The following is a 25,570-nucleotide window of genomic DNA, read 5'->3' as shown; positions in this document are numbered from 1 at the left end:
GGAGAGGACAGGAGGGGGGGGGGGGATGCGAGGGAGAGCTGGGCTGGAGCCTGGTGAGCAACATCCCCTCTCCCTATCTCTGATCTTTTCTTCCTTCTAACCTGATCTTTCCATCCCTCTCTTCTCCACATCCCTGATCATCTCCCACCCTCCTCTATCCATTCCTGAGATCTCCTTTCTTTCCTCTCCCACATCTATACATGAAATCCCCGCCCATAGTACACCTAAAAACAAAATAAATTATGCACACTCAAAGTTGGGGAAGGTACTTTATTTGTTATGCAAACTTGTTTATTTTAAAAACATTATTATCCACTCACTTCACATAGTATGTTTGTAGCAGAGTACAAAAGAAAAAAATATATACATAATCAAGTTAAAATAGGATACAACAGGTCAAACCAACACAAAACTATATACTGTCTGCCGCCTGCAAGATCAACTGCATTAGAAACATTACAGCCTATTGAATCTGCACATCAGCACCAACTACTCAGCTTTAAAATTCCTACCACTCCCTCAGAGGATCATCTGGGTTTTTCCCATGCTTTCTTGAATTTGGATACTAGCCTTGTCTCTACCACCTCTACGGGGAGGCTGTTCCATGCAACCATTTCCCTCTCCTTAAAGAAATATTTTCTTAGATTACGCCTGAGTCTACCCCCTTTCAGTCCCCTGACCCCTCTTCCTAGAGCAGTGATGGCCAACCTTTTGCACTCAGTGTGTCAAAATTCATTAAAAAACCGAGCATAACTCGGGTGGTGTGTCACTTCTAGAAAAATCCATAATTTTGTGATTTGTAGCTCTAATATTAATAACAAAAAGTTATAATTTTAATATGTTCTGTATTTATTAATAAAGCAAAAACAAATAATTCTTTACCTTACCTGCTTAGTGACTTTTTTGTTGCTGAATTTCATTGGCTAAATCTTCAATTAAAACACTCTCTCCCCCTCCACACACACCCCCCCCCCCCACACACAAACTCTTACTCCCCTGGATTTTCTCATACACACTCATGCTCTCACACTCACTGGCTCCCTCACATATACACACACACACACTGAACCCCAGGCAGGCTCCCATTCATTTTCACACCACTCCCGCTCCATCCTCCAGGCAGGCACCAATTCATTCTCACGCAGGCACCCATGCATTCACACACATACACCCCCATGCAGAGTCCCATTCATTCATATGCACACACTAAAGGCAGACCCCCCTGTCTTTTGCCAGCAACCTCGGAACCTCTCTCATTCCTCTGCTGCCACTGTCATTGCTGCCGCATGGCTATTGGGGAGATGCCGATTGCTGCTACTGACACTGAAGCCCATTTAAAAAAAAAAAAAATTCTTCAGAATGTCGGGCAAGTGGAAAACCTCAGTGAAGTGGTTTCAAGGACTGTATTTTGTGGTAGGAGAATATCCATTAATGATGGACGTGACTTGAGCTACCACTGCCTCAGACTGGACTATGACCAGGCCAACTGTTACGATTGTAGGCAGATGTCTGCCTATACCCAAAGATTGAGGCCCTGGAAAATGGAGGAACTGCGTAAGTCTCTGAAAAACTGCTGTCTGTCCTCTTCCTGAAGCACAGCTTTATCTGCCTCCCCAAGAATGGAGTTGAACAGGAGCTCCTCAAAACTATCTCCCCATTGACCAAACAGGCCAAATGCTCTGGGTCACGTAAGCAACAGTGAAGTGTCAAAGAAAAAGGGGCACCAAAAAAACCATAGTCTTGGGTGTATACAAAATGCATAGATCTTCAATACCTTTTGGCTGCTGAATCATCGATACATCCTGCTGAGAGCTTCCCACACCAGTTCCCAGAGCTTGCCACCACCAATTACCAGAGTATTTACACCAACAAAATTAATGGAACAGAGACTACATCTGGAGAAGCCAGTTACCATTTGCTCTCTGCTACCTTTCACATGTAATAGACCTCCAATCCAAATTTTTCAGAGCCTGGAAAATGTACAAGATTCAATTCCAGTCTCAGAAGAGGAGGTTTCACCACCCACGCCAGGACAGAGGGAACGTCAGCCCCTTGACTAAGTAACGGAGTTGGTGAAGGATATCTTTATCTCCTTGATTGCTAAAGATAAAGATGTCAGGCTTACTCCCATGAGGAATCCCGGTATCTCTAGTTCGTATGGATACTCCATCAGAACCCCTGCAAGGTGGTTCTAGGCCACAGCATTCCCTTGTAGTGGAGTCCAGCTAGTCAGGAAATGTACACCAGCAATATGCCCCTTCAAGGCGACTAAGGACCCATCCTCAGTAACCTTCATCATTAGGGGATAACTTGCTGTGGTGGCTTTTACTACCCTTAATCATTAAACTTGATACTTTTGATGCGGCTCCATCATTGTTCTCTGCTTCCATGGCAGGGGTTAGGGAAAAATTGGATTTGGACAGCATCCGAGGGCCCTGACTTTTACGGTCTGGGAAACTGATAACGATAAGCTGCAAGTGTAGCAGATACTGGCATAAGCTTGCTAGTCAGACTGGATGGATCAATTGGTCCTTTTCTGCCATCATTTCTATGTTTCTATGTATGTTTATGTTTCTTACCTTAAGAAACATTGTATTGTTTCGACTCTTAAACATGCATGGAGATTTTATTTTATTTTTGTGATAAGCTACATCATGGTCACAGGGAATCTATTTTCATGCCCTTACAAGGTAATGGGGACTTTTTACTGGTTTCATATCCAAAAGTTTTTCTGGACTGAGCACGGAAAAGGTTGTCATATTTCAGAAACTGTGGATGTAGAAGGGTAAATTATTTCTCCCTAAGAGATGCAAACCCAATTTGGAATGAATGTGGGGCAGCGATTTTGCTTACAATCAGTTGAGACATTACTGGCAATCTTTTGTCAAGTATTAACCTTTAAAGAAGATTTCAAGGTGCAAGTGGAGCGGGGTGCGGAGGAAAATGGGAAATTCACGCCTACATAAAACATTGTCACGGTTTCAGACTCCCCTTGAAATAGGTCCCATACTGGGTAAATGGAAATCTGAGTTTCCGATTCATATGGAGGAGAAGCTACTGATGTTGGCCTTTTGCAAGGATCCCAGGGCTGGTGGGGAATACCAGTCTGAGGGAGATGCAGTATAAGCTCCTGCTGAGAGCCTACCTGCCTCCAGTTAGGTTGTTTAGAGCAGGGGTACTACAATCCGATGTCTGCCCTAAGTGCTCCCCTGCTAGGGGAACCTCGGGTCGTTATTTTTGGACATGCCCCGTGGTTCAAATATTTGGGGGTAAATTGAAAAGATATCTATGGCAGGTCCTCCGGTGTCCCCTTTCTTTTACCCTGGAAGGAGTATTATTTGATAGTAAAGAAGCAATTGATGCTGTGGAAAAGGGGAATTGTCTTTTCCTTTGAAAGGCCTGGCTGTTGGGGGGGGGGGGGGGGGAGGCTATACTTTCTGTGTGGTATGTCAAAGACGCTTCTGCATATTGGGCCTGGAGAAATAGTTTACATGCTTTAATGCAAATAGTGAATGTATATATTACTCAATCTTTTAAAAGTAAATTGAAATTCCTAGCCATCTGGGACAAATATATCCAATTGCTCTCCCCTAAAGCGAGAAGCTTGGTACTTAATTATATGCTGATTGTACCCTCTATGTACCGATATATCTAGCAGGGACGTTTTAGTCATTCAATTTCTGATGTTTCCTTTTCTTTATCTTCTTTGCCTTATTGCTGGCTTCTGTGGGGTATGTGGGTGTGGGTTGGGGATTTTGGGTAATACAGGAGGGGTAAAAACATGTAAATGTAAGCTCTATTTGGTTTTTGCTGTTGTCCTGGTGTGCATCAGATTCCCATGCACACCAGTCTCTGTTTATTTGAAATCATTTTATTGTAAGCATAAACAAAGTCCTAAACATGCTAGGCATTAATGGATTTAATATAGTCTGGGAGTCGGGGAGAAGGGACATTTTTCTAAAGCATTAAAGCATTTTTCTAAAGTAGCCAGTGTTACATTGTTTACATTGTTGGCTTAAAGTCTGTGCTTTTTGTATTTAATTCTCATCGATAGGATTATAAAGCTTTTTCCCTTTTTTTTCCCACCTCAAATGCAGGAAAGGTTATGCAGCCTGTTGGATAAAGTCCCTCCTGCTTTCTCTGAAGAACTGAAGCAGTTAAACCTGCAGCATGAAGCTCTGTTTTACAAATGGATGTTGCAGCTGCAGTAAGTATTTGAAGGACTTTAGAAAATGACACCCCATGCTAATTGCTTGCAGTCAGGTTTGGTGAAGTCTGTAACAAGAAGAAAAGATTGAATATGCCAGCATAATGGTTTGTGAACTTCTGCTCCTATAGATGGTACAAACGGACTCCAGTGATCATCTATAGCTGTGGTTTGAATCATCTCTCTGCCTGGTAGTAGATAAGCACATTTTCTGATGTTGAAGGTCATGATAAATCTTTCTGATTGGATGCTGGAGCCCTTGTCTTCATTATTCTGACATTTGCTGTAGTGTCGCATGACCTATTTACTACATTCCCTGCAGGCAATTATAAAGATTTGAGGTAATCGGACAAGATAAACAGATACAAGTGTGCAGAGAGCACAAGAGCAGCAAACCCCGTCAGTTCATTGACCTAATTACTGTTGCTCCATACTGCTAAGCATGATTCATAGTGCTTTGAATCAGTCTGGAAAGAAGAGATATTCTTTTGAAGACACCTGATGCCCTCCTTAAGAGTATAACTATAGTTAGATCTTATTTTATTTATTTATATTTATTTATTTAACATGTTTGTATACCGTCATTCGGTTTTGCCATCAGAACGGTTTACAGTAATTGTGAAAAAAGGTTATATGAACATCATCACAACAGGTTGTCTTGCAGTTGGATTACAATTTGGGGGTTTGAGTGTTAGTTATTACATACAACATGTTCTATTAAGGCGTAGAATGGGTTAATGAGTAAGTTAGAAAGGAAAGGTGTATAGTCTGGGTGAGTTATACAGTTAGGTCGGTAACAGCAGGGTTTTAAGGTTCAAGGTATAATTAAGAGATAGATATATTATGTTAGATATATGATATGAGGTCATTTGCACAGGGATAGATTTTAAGAACATAAGAAAATGTCATACTGGGTCAGACCAAGGGTCCATCAAGCCCAGCATCCTGTTTCCAACAGTGGCCAATCCAGGCCATAAGAACCTGGCAAGTACCCAAAAACTAAGTCTATTCCATGTTACCATTGCTAATGGCAGTGGCTATTCTCTAAGTGAACTTAATAGCAGGTAATGGACTTCCCCTCCAAGAACTTATCCAATCCTTTTTTAAACACAGCTATACTAACTGCACTAACCACATCCTCTGGCAACAAATTCCAGAGTTTAATTGTGCGTTGAGTAAAAAAGAACTTTCTCAGATTAGTTTTAAATGTGCCCCATGCTAACTTCATGGAGTGCCCCCTAGTCTTTCTACTATCCGAAAGAGTAAATAACAGATTCACATCTACCCGTTCTAGACCTCTCATGATTTTAAACACCTCTATCATATCCCCCCTCAGTCGTCTCTTCTCCAAGCTGAAATGTCCTAGCCTCTTTAGTCTTTCCTCATAGGGGAGTTGTTCCATTCCCCTTATCATTTTGGTAGCCCTTCTCTGTACCTTCTCCATTGCAATTATATCTTTTTTGAGATGTGGCGACCAGAATTGTACACAGTATTCAAGGTGCGGTCTCACCATGGAGCGATACAGAGGCATTATGACATTTTCCATTTTATTCACCATTCCCTTTCTAATAATTCCCAACATTCTGTTTGCTTTTTTGACTGCCGCAGCACACTGAACCGACGATTTCAATGTGTTATCCACTATGACACCTAGATCTCTTTCTTGGGTTGTAGCACCTAATATGGAACCCAACATTGTGTAATTATAGCATGGGTTATTTTTCCCTATATGCATCACCTTGCACTTATCCACATTAAATTTCATCTGCCATTTGGATGCCCAATTTTCCAGTCTCACAAGGTCTTCCTGCAATTTATCACAATCTGCTTGTGGACATGTTCCAGTAGCTCACACTGGGAAAGTATATTTGTCAGTGTGAGTACCAACTGAGCCATGATTTACTTGTACTCAGGTGAATGATCTGTTATGTTTCCTTCCAGAAAGCTCCTATGACTTTGTATTTTATCTTCTTGTCTTGTTTGTTGTTCCCTGGAAGCCCTTTGATTCCAATGTGGGGAGATTGTTTATTCCTTTTCTTAGCTTGTTACTTAGAATACTGGCACTGGATCCTATAAAGAGTAATATCAGCAAACCTGTTCTCTTTCTCCATCTGCTGGCTGGGGAACATAACCATGCATCTGGACTAATTTGGCTGACCTCAAGGAAAAAAAGTGAGATGATAAATTTTTCTTTTCCAGTGGTATTAGAGGGGGTACAGCATTATCATCAGCCAGTATTCTCTGTCTCTAGCATGATTATTAGGCTCCCACGGGTGATCTAAACTTCCCTTGGTTGAGGAAGAACGGGGAGGCAGACTGTCATCTTTGGCTCGCTGGATCAAGGTGGTAACGTCTTTAGCTTACTTACTAAAACACCTAAAGGTTCCAAAGTCCTTTTGTGCTCAGTCAACAAGGGTGCAGGCTTCCTCATACAAAGAAGCAGCAGTTACTCCAGAGGATATTTGCAAAGCAGCCTCTTGGTCATCTTTGCATGCCTTTGCTAAACATTACAGAGCTGAATGTGCATGAAAAAGCAGATGCAGCTTTTGGGGCAGGTTCAAGGCAGCACTGTCTTTTTCTTTTAGTTATTTTGTTTTTTTGATATTTTACCCATGTTAGATTGTGCTTTGGTACATACATCTAGACTGGTCCAGCAGGATGATAAGGAAGCAGAAATATAGTCTTAAATGATGATTTCCTTTCCTTAAATCCTGATAGTTCAGTCTAGGACCCACCTGGGAAATCACTGTCTACAGTGTATGTTCCCTTGTCCCTGTTCAAAAGATTTGGGTCTCACTGAAGAATCATATATCTTCTTCTCTTCCTTAGGGAAGGCCCAAGACTTGTCTCAATCTGCTCTTTCTTGTTCCTTGCTTTTTCTGTCTACCTTGCGGAGGAGTTTTTCTTACTGGAAGGTAATTTCTCCCATTATGGTACAGAGTTATGTTTGTTTATATGGGGGTTGCTCTAATCCATTGCTCTACCACCTCTAATATCAATGATGTAATTCGAAAAGCTGCGCTCTGTCTACATCTGCTAGCAGGTGCCATAAATCCACACATTTGGACTGGTCTAGCAGAGTTCAAGGAAAGGAAATTATCAGGTAAGACTAAATTTCTCCATATTCATTAATGATATCCTGAAAACATATTGGTTAGATGTTGCCTTCAGTATGGGGCTACTCTTTGATTTTTATGAATGCAATAACATAATCCACCTAAAGTTGATGATGATACCATTATTTTAATTTATAGTCTACATTATCAATAGTACATTTATTAGCACAAGTGTAGCAAACTTTTGTGTTAAATAATTTCAGATGAAATAATTGGTTTTTAGTGCACAAAAAAAGTGCAACTCCCCAATCACTATAACTATGCAAATAAAATTAGCACATTTATGTGCAAATGCTCATGATTTTTAGTGAACAAATTTCATGTAAAAAAGAAGTATATTAAAAGTTCAGCAATCTGAATTTCAGAGGTAACCAATGAGGTTAAAACTTCAATTTTAGAATTTTAAGTCTCTGGTCTGACCTGAGATGCCCAAGTCAGGGACTCCAGCGATTGTCTGACCTGGGGCTCATAAGCCAAAATAGTGCCAGTTCACCTGAACTCACCCTTCAGATTCATTATAATGTGTGTGCACTAAACTTCAATGGCCCCATGTTGACCAACAGTAGAGACTCAACCTTGAGCCAAACAAGTGGGAGAAAGCACTGTTGCATGTGTAAGATCCTGTTTTCAAAGTTTTTGATAAGTTATTTATAAAGAAAAAGGATCAAAGAGTAAGCAAAAGACATGCAAGGACTTTACTTTGATTGTCATACTTTGCTCTTTTTTTTTCCATAGCTTGGGGTTCAATATATTGCTTTATGGATTGGGTTCAAAGAGAAATTTAATCAAGCAGTTTCGAACTAGCATGCTACAGGATTCTGTCCACATAGTCATCAATGGTTTCTTCCCAAGTATCAGCACAAAGTCTGTAAGTGTCATCATTTTAATTTTTATTTGCTTATTTTGTTACTTTTTTAATCTTCGAATTTTGTAGAGGGAAATATAGCAGCAAGGCTGGCTTAATAGTTCTATTATAATGCTTTGGTAAAAATATTGGTACAGTATCTACAACTTTTAAAATTGAAGAGGTCAATATTGAGATGATTTGTCCCGCTAAAGGCCTGATTCACTAAGCATTTTTCCCATAGACACAGAATGGGAGAAAAGCCTTAGTGAATCAGGCCCCCAGATAAATCACAGGTTTTCAAAATCCCACTATGCTGACTGATACAATTTATCTGGGTAAGGGGTTGGTTTTTTTTTTAACTTTGTAAAATTTACTTAGATAAATTGGGGGCATTTTGGGGCAGGCCAGTCATAATTGGATAACTTAACTGGCTAACTCTGCAAGGTCCTTCTGCAGTTTCTTGCAATTTGCTGCTGATTAATAAATTTTGGATAATTTTATGTCATATGCATATTTGATCACCTCACTCATTGTTCCTTTTTCCAAGATTGTTTGTGATTGTTTATGTTAAACAGCAGATGATCTCTGGGGTACTCTACTATCAACCTTTCTCCATTTGGAAAACTATTTAGTCCTACCCTCTGTTTCTTGTCTTTTTAAATCAGTTACCAGTCCACAACAGGAAACTGCCTCCTACCACCATGACCTTTTAATTTCCCTAGGAGTCGCTCGGGGAACTCAGTCAACTGCCTTCTGAAATCCAAATCCAAAATATCAACTGGTTCACCTCTGTCTATATGTTTTACACCTTCAAAATAAATCTAAAAGATTGATAAGGCAAGACTTCCCTTTGCTAAAACCTTGACTGTTTTCCATTAAGCTGTGTCGGATGATTTTGATTTTAAGCATAGCTTCTATCATTTAGTATCTTAGTGGCTTTTATTTTGTTCCTAGCATACTCCTCCCCCTCCCCTCATTTTTTTTTTCATTTATACTGTCTTTTCTGAAAAGAATGTATTCAGCTTCCTTACTGTTCCCAATGCATGGTCTTCCAGTTTCTATTTGGTATTTTAAATGCCTTCTAAATTTACTGCCGCTTCAATGTGTCCACCTGATCTCTCTACACTTTACCATTTCTAAGACTTCTTTCTGGTTATTATAGGGGCGATTTTCAAACTTTCCGTATTTGCATTTCACGTACGTAAATTTGATACCCCACTTTTTTCTAATGACACCAAAGCCTTTTACAATAAAAAGCACATTGATAACTTACAGAAGATAGATAAAATAAAAATAACTAACTTTTTTTGCCCATAGCCTTTTTACTCTGTCCCCACCTATTCCTGGATTTTCAGAGAGGGCCCCACCCTATTCTTGGATGTTCCATTCTGGGTGGGTGAGGAGGGATGAGGCCTCTCTTGCAAAATAAAAATGTATTTTTTTTTCCCAGAGGACCTGGAATTTTAACTTTCTGTTAAGGCCTATTGTATACCTGGCTGCTCTAAAGATTTTTCTACAAGGAAAATGACTGCCCTTTCTGACTATTGACACAACAAGGCAGTGAATAGAGTAAAAACAAAAACATGAAAATCCATATAAAACACAGCAGATGACATAAAAATGATCCTACATATATAAAAATGATCCTACATATATAAAAAAAACAGACCAATGGCTGGAATAAACCAAGTATTATATGAGGGTACTGAAGAACTAGACCCTCTCTAAATGCCTGATAGTTCATCTCCTGCCTCAGGATTCGGGGAAACTGGTCCCACATTATGGGGGGCTATGGTGGCAGAGGCCCTGGACTTAATTCTGGCATGCCTAAAAAAAAGTTGCAGATATAATATGCAAAAAAGCCTCCTGACTGGACCTATGGCTGCATCCAGGGTCATGCTATGCTATCTTCTCTTTTAAATAAGGGGAGGGCCCACTCATAGCCTTGAAAGATAGTACAAGCATTTTTAGTCTTAACAGTAATAGGCAGCCAAAGAAGCTCTAACAGCAGGGACAGAAATGATATTAAGTCCTAATAAAGATGAAAATAAATATTTAATTAAAATCCCAAAAGAAAAAAAAAAAGGTGTGTGTATATATAGATATCTGTGTGTGTGTATGTATACACACATTTTCAGAAATTCAGCCAAAGTTAGCAACAGGTTTCCTTAAACTCCTTTTTTTTTTTTTTGTAAGCCTGTGTGCTTGCTGTATTTAAGAAATTGAATACTACTTCTCCCTGTTATAGTTTTTCCACATTTCTTGAACAATTAGATCACTTGGCCTTTAACCTTGTTCCTTTTTTGTATGGTCACTGTTCACACCTATAGTTAAACATGATGCTACAGAGGTAATTTTAGTCAGGGATACTGAGAAAACAGTCTCATCTTTGGAGCAGTCACTTTTAAAATCCCATCTATATAAACATGACTGGTCAATTGCATTTCTCAGTTTGATGAAATGCATCCTACTTCTTGAGTTGAATGTTCTCTGCTGTAATACAAGGGATTGGCAAATTGGGGTTTTAAAAATTAAAACTAGAAAGTATCTTCAAGTGTTTAATTTTATACGTGTACCACTAGTAAATTAAAGTAACAGAACTACATATGGTCCTATTTTACTTTATCTGGCTATGTTCCTCCCTTCGATTTTATTCTAATGCGCTCTTCTTTTATGCTCCAGCACTATTTTCAAAAGATCTAGGGAGTGCCTGATTTCAAGTGTTAGGGTGCTAGATATTCCTAAATAAAAATTCTCCTGTGCTCGGTACTTGTACTTACAAGGCACATCATTTTAGGCATCAAAGGTGCTCAGTGCTGATTTCCAGCGCTGGGCACCTAACTTAGGAGAGGCAATAGCAGGCTTAAATTTAGGGAACTTAGTTGAAGGCACCTAAAGTAAGTTAGGTGCCTATTTGCAGCTTATATTAAGGGGCCTCAGATTGGCTGAAAATAGGTGCTTAATTTATTACCTTAAATTGAGCCACTTGGTGCTATTTGAATTTTGGGTTTGTGGCATGCATCTTTTATTGTGGCCATCATTCAGTTTGATACTCATTTTACACCAAATGCTTTTATTATGCTCCAAGCTCTGTGTTAGCAGCTTACCCAGGAGCTCCAGGTCTAGAAACACTAATTCCAGCAGTGCCTTGTTACAAGGATCTTTAATGGTGGGCGTGGGAGAGTGGGGAGAGAGAGAGTGGAAAACAAATTTGCTTACCATAATTGGGGTTCTCTGTAGACAGCAGGATGAATTAGCCATGATGTGGGCGACATCATCAGATGGCTCCGTATGGACCCATCTCTCTAGCTCAGAGCTTTTACTACCAAGCATGCACGAGAGTTCCACGTGCGTGCTGCTTTGTGAACTCCGCAGTCAATTGTAGAGCTTAGCTTTAGCAAGGTCGTTGACTCTCTAGGGGAGTATTAATCTTGGCCAATTCATCCTGATATCTATGGAAAACTCAGTTTATGGTAAGCAAACTTGCTTTCTTCATCGAAAAGCAGGGCTGAATTAGACATGACGTGGGGAGTCCCAAGCTGAGGGTTGCCTAGTGGACCACTTGTGAAACAAAGCACCAGCTTCCCCAAGGAGAGTGGACTACCAGGCGATCAGACTGCACAAAACTGCTTGTCCAGATTTACTGTCACTTCTGTCTAGATTGTCCAGACAGTAGTGGGATGAGCTGGTGCATACAGACAATCAAGTTGTAGTTTTTCAGGTGTCTGCAATGGAGGCAGCTTTTAGGAGAGCAACTGGCTCCAACTTGATGATCCTTGACTGAATCTATAATCAGAAGGCCTGCCATGGTACAAGTGTGCAATACAGTCCGCTAGTCAGTTGAACAAGGAATGATTGTCAACTACCACACCCAGACTGTTGAGATTGTAGGATACAAACAATTGAGAAGCCTGATAATGTGGATGAGTTCTCCTCAAGTAACAGGCCATAGCTTTTCTCAAAGTCCAGTGAATTTAAGGCCTTCTCTCCTTTATGCATGTGGCTTGATTCTGGTGAAAATAATTGACCACCTTAGGAGAAATTCAGGATGGGTGCAGTGCCACCACTCTGTTGTGAACAAACTGCAATTGCTGACCCTTTTAGTCAAAGAGATAATGACTAGGAGCACCACCTTCCAGATAAACTTTGATGCCAACTCCAGCAGCTCGACATTAAGATCCCATGACACTGGAGGTTTCAAAATTGGAGGCTTTGTGCCACAACCCTCCATAAATTGATATTCTAGAATTAATTGAAATTGTTTTTTCCTTTACTTGGAAAAGGTAAGTGGCGATGGCACTAAGATGCACTCTCGCTGATAAAGTATTATGACCCAATGGAGATAGGGGAAATAAGTACTAATGCAGATCCTTTTCAGAACAGGCAAAGGGAACCAGAAAGACTACCAAGCACCAGGATGAAATTATCTCCCATTTAAACTCCTACAACCCTCAGGTGTATGGCTTTCTAGCTGAAAAGATGTTGCCTCTGACTTCTGTGGACAGTGAGACTACCCAACTGTTCAATATCCTTGCCATCAGGTTGAGTGAGGGAAGGCCCAAGAGATATAGATGATCTTGTTTCTGCTTTAGTAGTGAGGGTCTATTCCCAGCGGAATTGAAAGGTGGATTGGCAGCTGGATGAGATAGGAGAAACAGTCATGCTGATATGAAGAAGAAAAGCTAGGGTACTTTCTGAAATGTTCTTGCCACTAACCACAGTTGTGGAAGCACATACAACAGGTCTGCCTCACACTTTAGCAGAGAAGTGACTGGAGCAGACCTGGATTGTTCCATAGAATAGAGCAAATATTTTCAACTTTCCTATTTGTTTCTAACACAAGCAAGTCTGAGGTTGATGGTCCCAAAGGCTAGACTGTCTATTAGGTTGACCCTGTGAAGGTGATCAGTTAATGTGTCAGAGACTCTGGGAGGATCTGTTCCCTAAAGGGAAGCCTCGTGACTGAGAGCCCATTCCAAATCTGCTGAGATTCCTGGCAGAGGGTCATTGGCCCCTTGCCTCTTTACTTGTTTATGTAGACTACCACTTGATTGTTGGTTTGGATCAAAAGTTTAATTCCTTGCATGAGATGAGAGAACGCTCTCAGCACAGACTAGAATGGCTCGCATCTCCACGAGGTTTGGGGGGGGGAATCTTCCAGACTATGGTCCCTGAGGCAGGAGGAACCAGTGACAACTATTAAGGAAAAAACCCCTAAGAGGGGAAAACCATTCCCAAGACCAATGGGTTTAGCCACCAATGAAGAGGTGCATTCATCTCCGAGGTACCAATATAGAGTGAAAGAGGGGTTGACATTGTGGCCTCCACTCTCACTGGATTCAACTATGGAAAGATTTCAGGTTTAAGCTTGTAGGGGGGGACTACATTCCTTGCCACCACCATGTGAACTAAAAAGGAAAATTGGTTCTTACCTGCTAATTTTCATTCTTGTAATACCACAGATCAGTCCAGACCAGTGGGTTTATGCATCCCTCCCAGCAGATGGAGTCAGAGAACAAAACTTTGAGACACTGCTTCATAACCAAGTGTGCCACCTGCAGTCCCTCAGTATTGACTTGTACCCAAGCCAAGATTATATACTATTCCCCTCTCCCCAGGTGAACTGTTAAAAAAAAAAAAAAACCAAACAAAAAAAAACCCACCACACTCTGGGTTGGAATCTCCTGAACTGGAGAGTCCTGGCAACTGCTTAACTAAACCAACTTAACTGTTGTAACCGGTAAGGACAAAGCAATACCGCACATATGAGTACCAGGAAAATCAATCTTTTGGCAACAACACCGGGGTGGGTCTCTGGACTGATCTGTGGTATTACAGGAATGAAAATTAGCAGGTAAGAACCAGTTTTCCTTTCCTGAACATACCCAGATCAGTCCAGACCAGTGGGATGTACCAAAGCAACCCTACACCGGGCGGGAACCCGAAAGACCCGGTCTCAATACACTTTCACCAAAAGTCATATCCTCTAGCGCCCGAACATCCAATTGGTAATGCCTGGTGAAAGTATGCAGAGAGAACCACACTGCGGCCTTACATATCTCCTGCAGAGAAACCAACTGACACTTTGTCCAAGAGGCTGCCTATGCTCTAGTAGAATGCGCTTTAAGGCCACTCGGGCCTCTAGGGAAATCCCCAGCCAGGAAACCCTCTGAACCATGCAGTCGGAGTGGAGGTAGCAGGAGATGGGTGGGCTAAAAAAGGAAACAGCCGCCCAGAACGAAATGAAGCTGAGGTGCGCCGGTACGATCAGGCCCTCGTCGGGACCCCCCACCCCACAGAATGCTGGCAGTCACCGCTCCCACTCCCTCACCGACATGGCACCCACCAGTGTCAACCGCCCCAGCCCAGCACTGCAGACTGACTCTCTTGACTGTCCCTCAGCAAGCAAAACAATAAACAAACTTTTTTTTTTTTTTAAACGAAAAACTTTACTACCAGAATAAAATAACAAAAAGGAAAAAACCCCAAAGGGGATACTTCCCTGAGAGTGCCAGTGGTGGGCAGGAGGGGACCTTGGGGCATGGAGGGAGCCAGTCTCCTAGCTGCCCAGCTCAACTCGAAGCATGACCTACTAAGGAACCTGGCACCTCGAGGAGCAGCTCCAACTCCAGATCAGTCAGGACTGCAGATATGCACCTCTACCAACTGCTGGAGACAGAAATACTGAGGGACTGCAGGTGGCATGCTCTGTTATATAGCAGTACCTCAAAGTTTTGTTCTCTGCCTCTATCTGCTGGTAGGGATGCATAAACCTACTGGTCTGGGCTGATTTGGGTATGTTCAGGAACACAAATTATTGATCCACAGTGGTCTGACCAAACTGCAGCAAGATCTAGACTAGCACTCAAGGCAGAAAATTTTCCATGAAGTTAGCATGTAGCACATTTAAAACTATTCAGAGAAAAGTTCTTTTTCAGTTAACGCACAATTAAACTCTGGCATTTGTTGCCAGGGGATGTGGTTAGTGCAGTTAGTGTAGCTGGGTTTAAAAAAAGTTTGTATAAGTTCTTGGAGGAGAAGTCCGTTACTTGTTATTAATCAAGTTGACTTAGAAAATTGCCGCTGCTATTACTAGTAGCAGTAACATGGGATAGACTTATTTTTTGGGTACTTGCCAGGTTCTTATAGCCTGGATTGGCCACTTTTGGAAACAGGATGCTGGGCTTGATGGACCCTTTGTCTGACCCAGTATGGCATGTTCTTATGTTCTTAAGTAATTCTAACTGGTAGTGGGTGGGTTTACTGATCACTGTGTATATTTTTGTCATGTGGGGCAGTATAAGGAACATATTGCTGGCTTTGAATAGATGTTACTGAATGTACTGTTTGTGAGGGTAGAAGTTATTGGATGTATATTTTGGACAGACTGACAACTGCTTAACTCCATTTTCTCCTCCAACACTGTGTGCACCATTGTTAAAGCATTTGTTATATGTTAAATGAATAGGAAGGATGCCTCTAGCTTAGTAACGAGTTATCTGTAGAAGAGCATTTTGTGTTAATGGCACTTTAGATGAGACTGGCAATACCTAATTAAAATTTAAAGACTTTCACTTAAAAACTGGTTAGCAAAGATATTGCTCCAGTAACAATATATTTGAGAGTTATTTGCCTTCTGTTGAAATTAATTGCAGGTTAAACTTTTATTTAAAATATGCAAAACAAATTCTGAAATGCATGTTTTTGGAACAAATAACTGATGCTCAGAAGAGAGTGAGGTCTCTCTATTGCCACTGATTGCTTGCTTCCATTGCAGATTTTGAACACCATAATCGAGGAAGTGCTAAACCACTCGGGGGGTTTCCGCAACCCTCTGGATCAGCTGGATTTCATAGTTAAAACATTTAAAGAAGGTAAGCTGGAGTGAAGAGAGCAGTACATAAGAAATTGCTGTACTGGGTCATCAAGCCCAGCATCCTGTTTCCAACACTGGCCGTCCAGGTATAAATAACTGGCAAGCACCCAAACATTAAATACATTCCATGTTACTAATGCCAGTAATAGTAGTGGCTATTCCCTAAGTCAACTTGATTAATAGCAGTTTATGGATTTCTCCTCCAGAAACATATCCAAACTTTTTTTTAAACCCAACTACATTAACTTTCTTAACCACATCCTCCGGCAACAAATTCCAGAGCTTAATTGTGCACTGAATGAAAAAGAATTTTCACTGATTTGTTTTAAATATGGATACTTGCTAACTTCATGGAGCACCTCCTAATCCTTCTATTATATGAAAGAGTAAATAACTAATTCACAATTACCTGTTCTAGTCCTCATGATTTTATAGACCTATATCAACAGTCTTCTCCAAGCTGAATAGCCCTAATCTCCTTAGCCTTTCCTCATAGGGAAGCTGTTCCATCCCCTTTATCACTTAGGTTGCTGTTCTCTATACCTTCTCCAGTGCAACTATATCTATCTTTTTTGAGATATGGCCACCAGAATTGTACTCTGTATTCAAGGTGTGGTCTCACTTGGAACGATACAGAGGCATTATGACATTCTCCATTTTAGTCACCATTCGCTTCCTAATAATTCCTAACATTGTTTGCTTTTTTGACCGCTGCTGCACACTGAGCCGATGATTTCAATGTGATATCCACTATGATGCCTAGATCTCTTTCCTGGCTGGCTAACGCCTAATGTAGATTCCCATGCTACTGATGCCAATAATAACAGCGGCTAATCCCTAAGTCAGCTTGATTAATAGCAGTTGATTGGATAAATTCTTGGAGGAGAAGTCAATTCTTTTTTAAACACAGCTACACTAACTGCACTAACCACATCCTCTGACAACAAATTCTAGAGCTTAATTGTGCGTTGAGTGAAAAATAATTTTCTGATTAGTTTTAAATGTGCTACTTGCTAACTTCATGGGCTGCCCCCACTCCTTCTATTATCCGAAAGAGTAAATAACCCATTCACATTTACCCATTCTAGTCCTCTCATAATTTTAAAGACCTCTATCACATCCTCCCTCAGCCATCTCTTCTCCAAGCTGAATAGCCCTAACCTCTTTAGCCTTTCCTCATAGGGGAGCTGTTCCATCCCCTTTATCATTTTGGTCGCCCTTCTCTGTACCTTCTCCAGTGCAACTGTATCTTTTTTGAAATGTGGCAACCAGAATTGTACACAGTACTAAATGTGTGGCCTCACCTAGAAGCTACAAATGTATTATGACATTTTCCATTCTCTTCCTAATAATTTCTAACAGTGGGGGTCATTTTTCAAAATGCGGTAAGGTGTTTTCGCATGCGTTAAGGGCTTATCGCATGCGAAAAGCCCCGTTTTCGCATGCGATAGGCCTTTAACGCATGCGAAAACGTGTTTATCGTATGGTGCGATGCAAATTCTAAAAATAGGAGGAGTTAGGGGTGGAGAGTGGGCTGGGCTAGAGAGAGAGAGAGAGAGCCTGGCCATAATATCATGGCCCATAGGGCAGGTATTTGTATCCCTAGGGTAGGCCCACCTAGTAACTCGAGGTGGGGATTAGGTAAGTGTGTAGGGGGTTAGGGGCCACTTTGACATGCTACGTGACACCTACGAACAGAACAGTGGTCTCTTGTGAAGATTAGCTGGCCTTCGGAGTGAGGAAACTCACTCCAAGATGAGATTTGGGCAATGTTCTCTCAACCTAGCTTGATGGACTCTCTACCTGGGTAACATCAAGCTAGGTGGAGAGAACATTGCCCAAATCTCATCTTGGAGTGAGTTTCCTCACTCCGAAGGCCAGCTAATCTTCACAAGAGACCACTGTTCTGTTCGTAGGTGTCACGTAGCATGCCAAAGTGGCCCCTAACCCCCTACACACTTACCTAATCCCCACCTCGAGTTACTAGGTGGGCCTACCCTAGGGATACAAATACCTGCCCTATGGGCCATGATATTATGGCCAGTCTCTCTCTCTCTCCCTCTCCCTCCATGTGTCTGGGATCATTGAAAAACTGGTCCCCCAGTGGTTGAATGTAGGAAATACATCAGGTTTGGCCATTGTTTGCTTTTTTGATTGCTGCTGCACACTGAACCGATGAGTTCAATAATTTAACTACTCTGAATAATTTTGTGTCATCTTCAGATTTGATCACCTCACTCATCATATCCCTTTCCAGATCATTTATAAATATATGGAAAAGCACTGGTCCAAGTACAGATCCCTGAGGCTCTCTACTGTTTATCTTTTTCCACTAAGAAAACCGACCATTTAATCCTACTCTCTGTTTCCTGTCTTTTAACCAGTTTGCAATTCATGAAAGGACATCGCCTTCTGTCCCATGACTTTAGTTTTCTTAGAAGCCTCTCATGAGGAACTTTGTCAAATGCCTTCTGAAAATTCAAATACACCACATTTACTGGGTCACCTTTATCCACATGTTTATTAACCCCTTCAAAAAAAAATGTAGCAGTATTTCAAATCTTAAACTTTCCACGGAATGGCAAGCACAGCTTGGATTAAAGGCAGCTGCTTTTCCTAACCAAATTGAGTAGAACAAGGATTGACTTTGACAAATATTGTTTGCATCTATATACAGTTGATACTAAAAAGAGGTATACACTTGCCTTAATAATAAATAGGTTCCACTAAATCTATTTAAAATTGTACTGGCCAAAAAAACAATGTTCTTAAAAAAAAAAAAAAAAAAAAAAAAAAGGAAAAAACAGGGCCAGTGGAACCACTCAAACTAGGCAGCTGCCTAGAGTGCCAGTGTGAAGGACATCAAATTCCTGCCCATGCTGGGGCCCCAAAGAAAGAAGTGTAGTTGGCTCACCTCGCACGTGGGCTGTCTCCTTTAGGACTGGGAATAAGCACGTTAGAACATTGGCTGGCATGGTGGAGAGGAGCAGGAAGGCTAAAAGGATACCTGAGCTGCATGCACTCAGACAAAGAAGCAGCAGCCAGGTCACTGTCAAAAGCAGGAGCTAGGAGGAGAAGCAGCAGCAGCAGCTTTCCCCGGTGGTCAGGAGCAGGAGAAATCAATAGGCTGCATCTGGGCAGGAACAGGAGGCAGAGCATCTGAAACCCCTGTGGCCTGGTGCAGGAGGCAGAGTATCAGTAGCCCTAGTGGCCAGAAAATAGAACAAGAGTTGCGGGCACTGAAGGAGGAAGACACTGCTGCTGTCACTTGTCCTGGGGGGGGGGGAGTGAGTGAAAGAGCCTGTGTGTGTGTGTGTGTGTGCACGTGCAATAGAAAGCATGCATGTGTGTGCATGCGCGCATATGTGATTGAAAGCGTGTGAGACTGAAAGCATGTGTGAGAGAAAATGTGTGTGTGTGTGTGTGACTGAAAGCATGTATTGTGAGAGAATGTGTATGTATTTGTATATGTAGAGAGCTAGGAGAAAGTTTGTATGCAACAACCCCTTCTCATCTCTATTCTAATCTATGACAGTCTTGGCAACTGGAAATCATAGGTTGCCAGATATGAGGAGAAGGTGGTTATTTTTTTCCTTATTAGTTTTAATTATTGGGTGGTGTTTTGATTTGTCTGCTGTACTGAAATATTTTATTACTGTTTGGAACATTTTCATGAGTTTTTAATTTTTAGATGTTCTGTTCATCAGCTATTTTGAAATATGTATTCTTTCTAGTATGATTTTGCAATTATGATTAATTTATATTTCTTTATTTTATTGTTTGCTTTATGAAGAATGGTGATGTTTGTTTTTCCTTGTTGCACTGCATCCAGAGTCTGGCTTGTTGCAATTTCCAGTTTTTGTCTGCATGTTTGTATTTATATTGGAGAAATTACTTATCTGATAATTTCAATTTCCTTAGTGTAGACAGATGAACTCAGGACCAATGGGTTATGTGCTCCTCTGCTTGCACATGGAAGCGGAGTCAGGTTTCAAAGCTGACGTCACCCTAATTATACCCCTGCAATGACCTCAGCCATTCAGTATTCTCTTCAAAAGCCATTGTGGACATACTATTGAAAACCTTGATTAGAATTTGGATACAACTTTATAACTTGATTAAAAACTTGATTAAAAAACTGGAGACCGCAACTGTACCGAACCAAACATAAGCACTGAATCCCAGCAATACTATAGATGCCCTGAACTAGGGATAGGGCGAGGGTTTACATGTAACCTCATGGAATCTAGATTCACCTCATGGGCGCTTCCTTGGTACTGTTCATGGGCAGCCGTGGGTGGGATGCTGAGTCCATCTGTCTACACTAAGGAAAACGAAATTACCAGGTAAGTAATTTCTCCAATTCCTAGCGTGTAGCCAGATGGACTCCGAACCAATGGGATGCTCAAAAGATTGAGGTTCCAAAGGGGAACCGGCCACTTTAAGGGTAATTGGAGGTATTTAACCCCTTTTAGGAAATGTACCAAGTCCGGATGCCTCGACAGGCGGGTTCTGTTCATCTCGCCCCTGAAACAGGAGAGAGCTGCCACCTGGACCTTCAAGGAGTTGAGGGACAGTCCTTTATCCAGGCCGTCCTGTAAAAATTCCAGAATCACGGTGATCTTGGTTGTTCATGGGGGCACATCGTGTTCCTCGCACCAGGCCTCAGATATTCTCCAGATCCGTACGTACGCCAAGGACATTGAGAACTTCCGAGCGCGGAACAAGGTGGCAATTACGACTGCCGAATATCCATGCTTCATCAGGCAAGTCCTTTCAAAGGCCAGCCCATAAAAGAAGAATCTGACCTTGTTGGAGAAGGTCCCTGTGCAAGGGGAGGTAAAGCGGACTCTCCACGAGAAGCCTCTGCATGTCTGTATACCATGGGCGTCTGGACCAATCCGGGGCCACCAGAAGGACCAATCCTCTGTGGTGTTCGATCTTGCGGATGATCTTGCCCAGCAGAGGCCATGGAGGGAAGGCATACAATAAGTCCTCTGGCCAGGTCTGGACAAGGGCATCATCTGTTGGGAGCACTGATCTCATCTGCGACTGAAGAATCGGGGGACCTTCACATTGTGAGATGAAGCCAGTAGGTTGATGGATGGGAGGCCCCAGCGATCTACTAGGAACTGGAAGCCTCAGGTCGATAACTTCCACTCCCCTGGATCAAGACTTTCCCTGCTGAGAGAGTCTGACAATGTCTTTTCCCGCGATGTGGGATGCTGAAATCCTTGTAGGTTTAACTCTGCCCATTCCATAAGGGGGTCTATCTCCAGAGACACTTGATGGCTTTTGGTTTTCTCCCTGGCGGTTGATGTAGGCTACCATTGTTGTGTTGTCCGACATCACGCGGACTGCCTGTCCCTGGAATGTGTGGCTGAACTGCAAGCATGCTAATCTGACCGCTTACACTTCCTGGCGGTTTGCTCCAGTGCGTCCCTTCCTCGGTCCATTGCCCCTGTGTTGTCAATTCCTGACAGTGATCTCCCCGTCTTTGTCAACCGACGCACTTGGTACATCAGTTTCCTTATCCTCGAAGGAGGGAGGAAGACTTTGTCTTTCTTGGTGTGGAACCAGACTCCCAGGTATTCTTTTTTTGAAATTTAAGGTTTATTAGAGAAAGATAATACCGACAATACAAAACCATACAGCATCTGTGAAGCATGTACAATAACAAAATTGACAGTAGAATAGATGCAATAAAGACTTACAACAGATTCTCTGCTTTTCTCAGTTATTGTGTAAACATATCCCCCCCCCCTTCTGTTCCCCTCACCCCCCCCCCCCCTTCTCCCCTACCATCCCTGGGAGCTCCTGCAAAGGTAGTATGAACAAATAACATAAGAGAAAATCAAACATAAAAGGAAATCATATCTTCTTCTGTTGTTGTTGCCATGTTAGGTATAAAGACCGAGGTACGCTGAAAGGCCCCTATTTGTTTCCGACGGTGCGCCGTAATCTTACTAAGGGTACAAACCTTTGCCACCCGTGACTGAACCTGCAATAATGTAGGTACACCCTGAGACTTCCAGTGTAAGCTATCTCACATCGAGCAGAGGTGACCACCAATCTAACAAAAACGCTGTAAGGCCGTGTCGAGCGGTGGATAGTCTGAGTTAAGCAGGGCAACTATGGGGGTTAGAGTAATAGAAACATGCAATATGTCTGAAAGCCACACAGCCAGTCCCTGCCAAAACTGGGAAACAGCAGCACACTCCCACCACATATGATAAAGGAACCTCGCTCCCCACAACCCCTCCAGCACCGATCCGAGGCCGTGGAATAAATTTATGGAGTTTAGCGGGGGTATAATGCCACCGATAAAGGAGTTTGAAAACTATTTTCCAAGTAGGAGGCTGAGATAAGACCCTTACACCCCACTGTAAAGATAGTGTCCCAAAAGTTGTCACCCTGCGGAACCCCAGATCAGCCTCCCAGCGGACAGGTATGTTGGGCGCGTTCCCATACCCTGAAGGAGCAGCTTATAAATTTTGGACATTAAGTGCTGTACTTTGTCAGCCGCTCGGCAGAAATTCTCAAAGAGACCAATTGGCTGGAGTAAAATCCCGGGAAATATGGGTCGCTCTTGCGTAACTCATTAGTTGGAGGTAGCGATAGAAATCCCCCTGAGGTAAGTCATGCCGGGCCTGGAGAGTGGAGAACGTCACCCACGAGGAGTGCTCCCAGAAGTGACTATAATTATAAAGACCCTTAGCCAACCAATCTGCAAAGACCTGCGGAGCTGTACCCCCCCAAGAATGACCCAGAGTGAAAGGGGGAAAAAAAGGACCGACCCCACCTTGGACCCCACCACCTGAGGCTTCCATTTATACCAAAGGTGTAAGGTACACTGAATCGTGTCCGGTAGGCCTTCCAATCTGGGCCCAGAGCTAGGAGGTTGCCAGAGGATATTAGTCAGCAGGTGTGGCCCGATAAGTTCCTGCTCCAGAATCGCCCAAGGTTTGCGGGCGGTGGTTCCTGTGCCAATCAACAACAGCTCGTAATTGAGCCGCAACATAATACCGTAATAAGTTAGGCACTGCAAGGCCCCCCCGCACCCGAGGTTGAAACAATACTTCTGGGCCACCCTGGGGTGCTTCCCCTGCCACAGGAATTTCATAATCCTGCGTTGCCACTTGAGAAGCAGTGCAGTTGGTATGACGCAAGGAATGGTCTGGAAAAGGTATCCAATCCGGGGCAGGATGTTCATTTTAAAAGTAGCAATTCGTCCCAGCCACGAAATGTGGTATCCGATTCCACTCCTCCATTTCCCTGTACAATTTAGCGAGAAGAGGTGGATAGTTAAGCCTAAAAACATCAGAATGAGCCCCTATAAATATACCTAGGTATTTAATTTTCTCCTTTGCCCATTTAAAAGCAAAACGGGCTTTCAGATCCCGTGCCTGGTCCTCCGGTAACGTAATATTAAGGATTTCGGTTTTGGTCCCAATTAATGGAGTAGCCAGACACTTGACTGAAGGTTTTAATAATCTCTACCACGGCTGGCAACGATTGCTGAGGGTCCGCAAGGGTCAGAATGACATCATCAGCAAACATCGCCAACTTGGAGGAATATGACCCCACACTAATGCCCATCACGTCCCTCGACAACCGGATCCGTTGGGCCAAGGTTCTATAAATAGGGCAAATAGTAATGGAGAGAGCGGGCAACCTTGGCGGGTGCCCCGCTCAACAATAAAGAACGGGAATAGCCCCCATTTACCTTAATGCAGGCCCTCGGTTTATCATATAATTTCTGAATCCAGGTAATGAAAAAAGGCCCCAAAACCCATGGTATGCAAGACTTGAAATAAAAAGGCCAGTGAACCAAATCAAAGGCCTTTTCCGACATCCATAGCCATAAAAAGAAAGGGGATATGATGGCGCTTAACCCACCAGAGGGAATCCAACAACTTCCGCACATTATCGGACGCCATGCGACCAGGGATAAAACCGGCCTGATCCGGGTGAATGAGTTGTGCTACATAACCGTTAAGCCTGTTAGCCAGAATTTTAGCCAGAAGCTTGAGGTCTATGTTCAGCAATGAGATGGGCCTATAAGAGCCACACTTGGTAGGGTCCCGTCCCGGCTTTGCAATGATAGTTATACCCGCCACATTAGAATTAGGATTCAAAACCCCCTCGTGTCGCAAGACATTAAACATGGCCGAAAGTGGGGTAAGTAAATCACCGGCAAAGCATTGATAAAACCGGGCAGTAAACCCATCCAGCCCCGGGGACTTGCCAGCCTTAAGTTGCTTAATGGCAAATAACACCTCAGATTCTGAGATATCCTTGTCTAGCGTATCCCTGGCGGACTCTGATAACTGGGATAAGGGAGTGTCCTGTAAAAAGGATTGTATGTCCCTGAACTCTATAGAGTGGTTATGGGAATACAGTGCAGAATAAAATTGTAAAAAGCAGTCACGGATCGCATCATTGGAGGTAAGTGGTGCACCATGAGCACCTACAATTTTAGTAATAGTGTTTTGTAAGCGTTTGGCTCTCAACTTATGCGCAAGCAACTTCCCCGCTTTATTGCCCCCTTCAAAGTATACTTGTTCCGTTTGCTCCAGCTCATGCGCAATTTTGGCCGCATCCAGCGCCCCAAGTTGCGATCGGTAGTCAGCTAAGGCCAAACGGAGCACTTCAGTGGGGGTTTGCTTGTGGCGCTGTTCTAAGTCCAATAATTTGGCAGTCAGGAGCGAACGTTCCCGCTGGGTCTCCTTTTTAACCCAAGAGGCCCGAGCTATAAAAGTCCCCCTAAGCACTGCCTTTAAACAGTCCCAGTAAGTGATGGGCGAAATGGTCAGGGTGAAGGTTATGAGAACTGTAATCTGTAAGTACCCGCCGACATTGATCCACAAGGAGTCACTGTCAAGTAAGCTATCGTTTAGGCGCCAAAAGCGTTGGCCTTTGTCATAATTAGGGAAAGTCAGCTCAGCCCACACCGGAGCATGATCGGACCACGTGATCGACTCTATAACCCCTTTGCGCACATTTTGGATCACTCCCCTATCCACAAAAACGTAGTCTATCCTAGTGTATAGGTTATGGGGGTTTGAGAAAAAAGTATAATCCCTCTGGGTGGAATGCAAAAAGCGCCACACATCTACCAGCTGAAAGTGGTCCAAAAAAGCAAGGAGGCTATTGCGGTCTCTTTTCAAAGTAGAACATCGCCCCCCCGAGGAATCAAGACCAGGGTCTAAGGGCAGATTGCAATCTCCCATCACCATCAAGTGACCCACTTTTTTCAAGAGGACCAGCTTCACCAGCGCATCATAAAATTTGGCTTGGTGAACATTGGGGGCATATACGTTAAGCAATGTATACGAGACCCCAGCAATATTAAGGACCAGCAATAAATATCTACCCAAAGGGTCAGCAACACTGTCAAGCAATTCAAAAGCAAAGTCCTTGTGAAATAGAATCCCCACACCTGCATATTTAGCAGCTTTAGAGCTAGCCGCCCCAATACTGATGCGGGTAAAGGGCAGAGCTCATTAAATGCTCATAGCGCC

General features: G+C 42.7%; 1 protein-coding gene across 1 annotated transcript in view; it reads left to right on the top strand.

Annotated features, from left to right (window-relative positions):
* Window positions 1–25,570, top strand: part of ORC2 (origin recognition complex subunit 2) — a 91,446-nt gene that overhangs the window by 49,915 nt on the left and 15,961 nt on the right. The window contains 3 exon segments of the mRNA XM_029606219.1: window positions 4,098–4,207; window positions 8,059–8,191; window positions 15,948–16,044. Coding sequence (XP_029462079.1) covers window positions 4,098–4,207; window positions 8,059–8,191; window positions 15,948–16,044 — 340 coding nt within the window.

Source organism: Rhinatrema bivittatum, chromosome 6 (genome assembly GCF_901001135.1).
Source record: "Rhinatrema bivittatum chromosome 6, aRhiBiv1.1, whole genome shotgun sequence".
In the NCBI taxonomy this organism is placed as follows: Eukaryota; Metazoa; Chordata; class Amphibia; order Gymnophiona; family Rhinatrematidae; genus Rhinatrema; species Rhinatrema bivittatum.
This window is presented reverse-complemented; position numbering and strand designations above follow the sequence as displayed.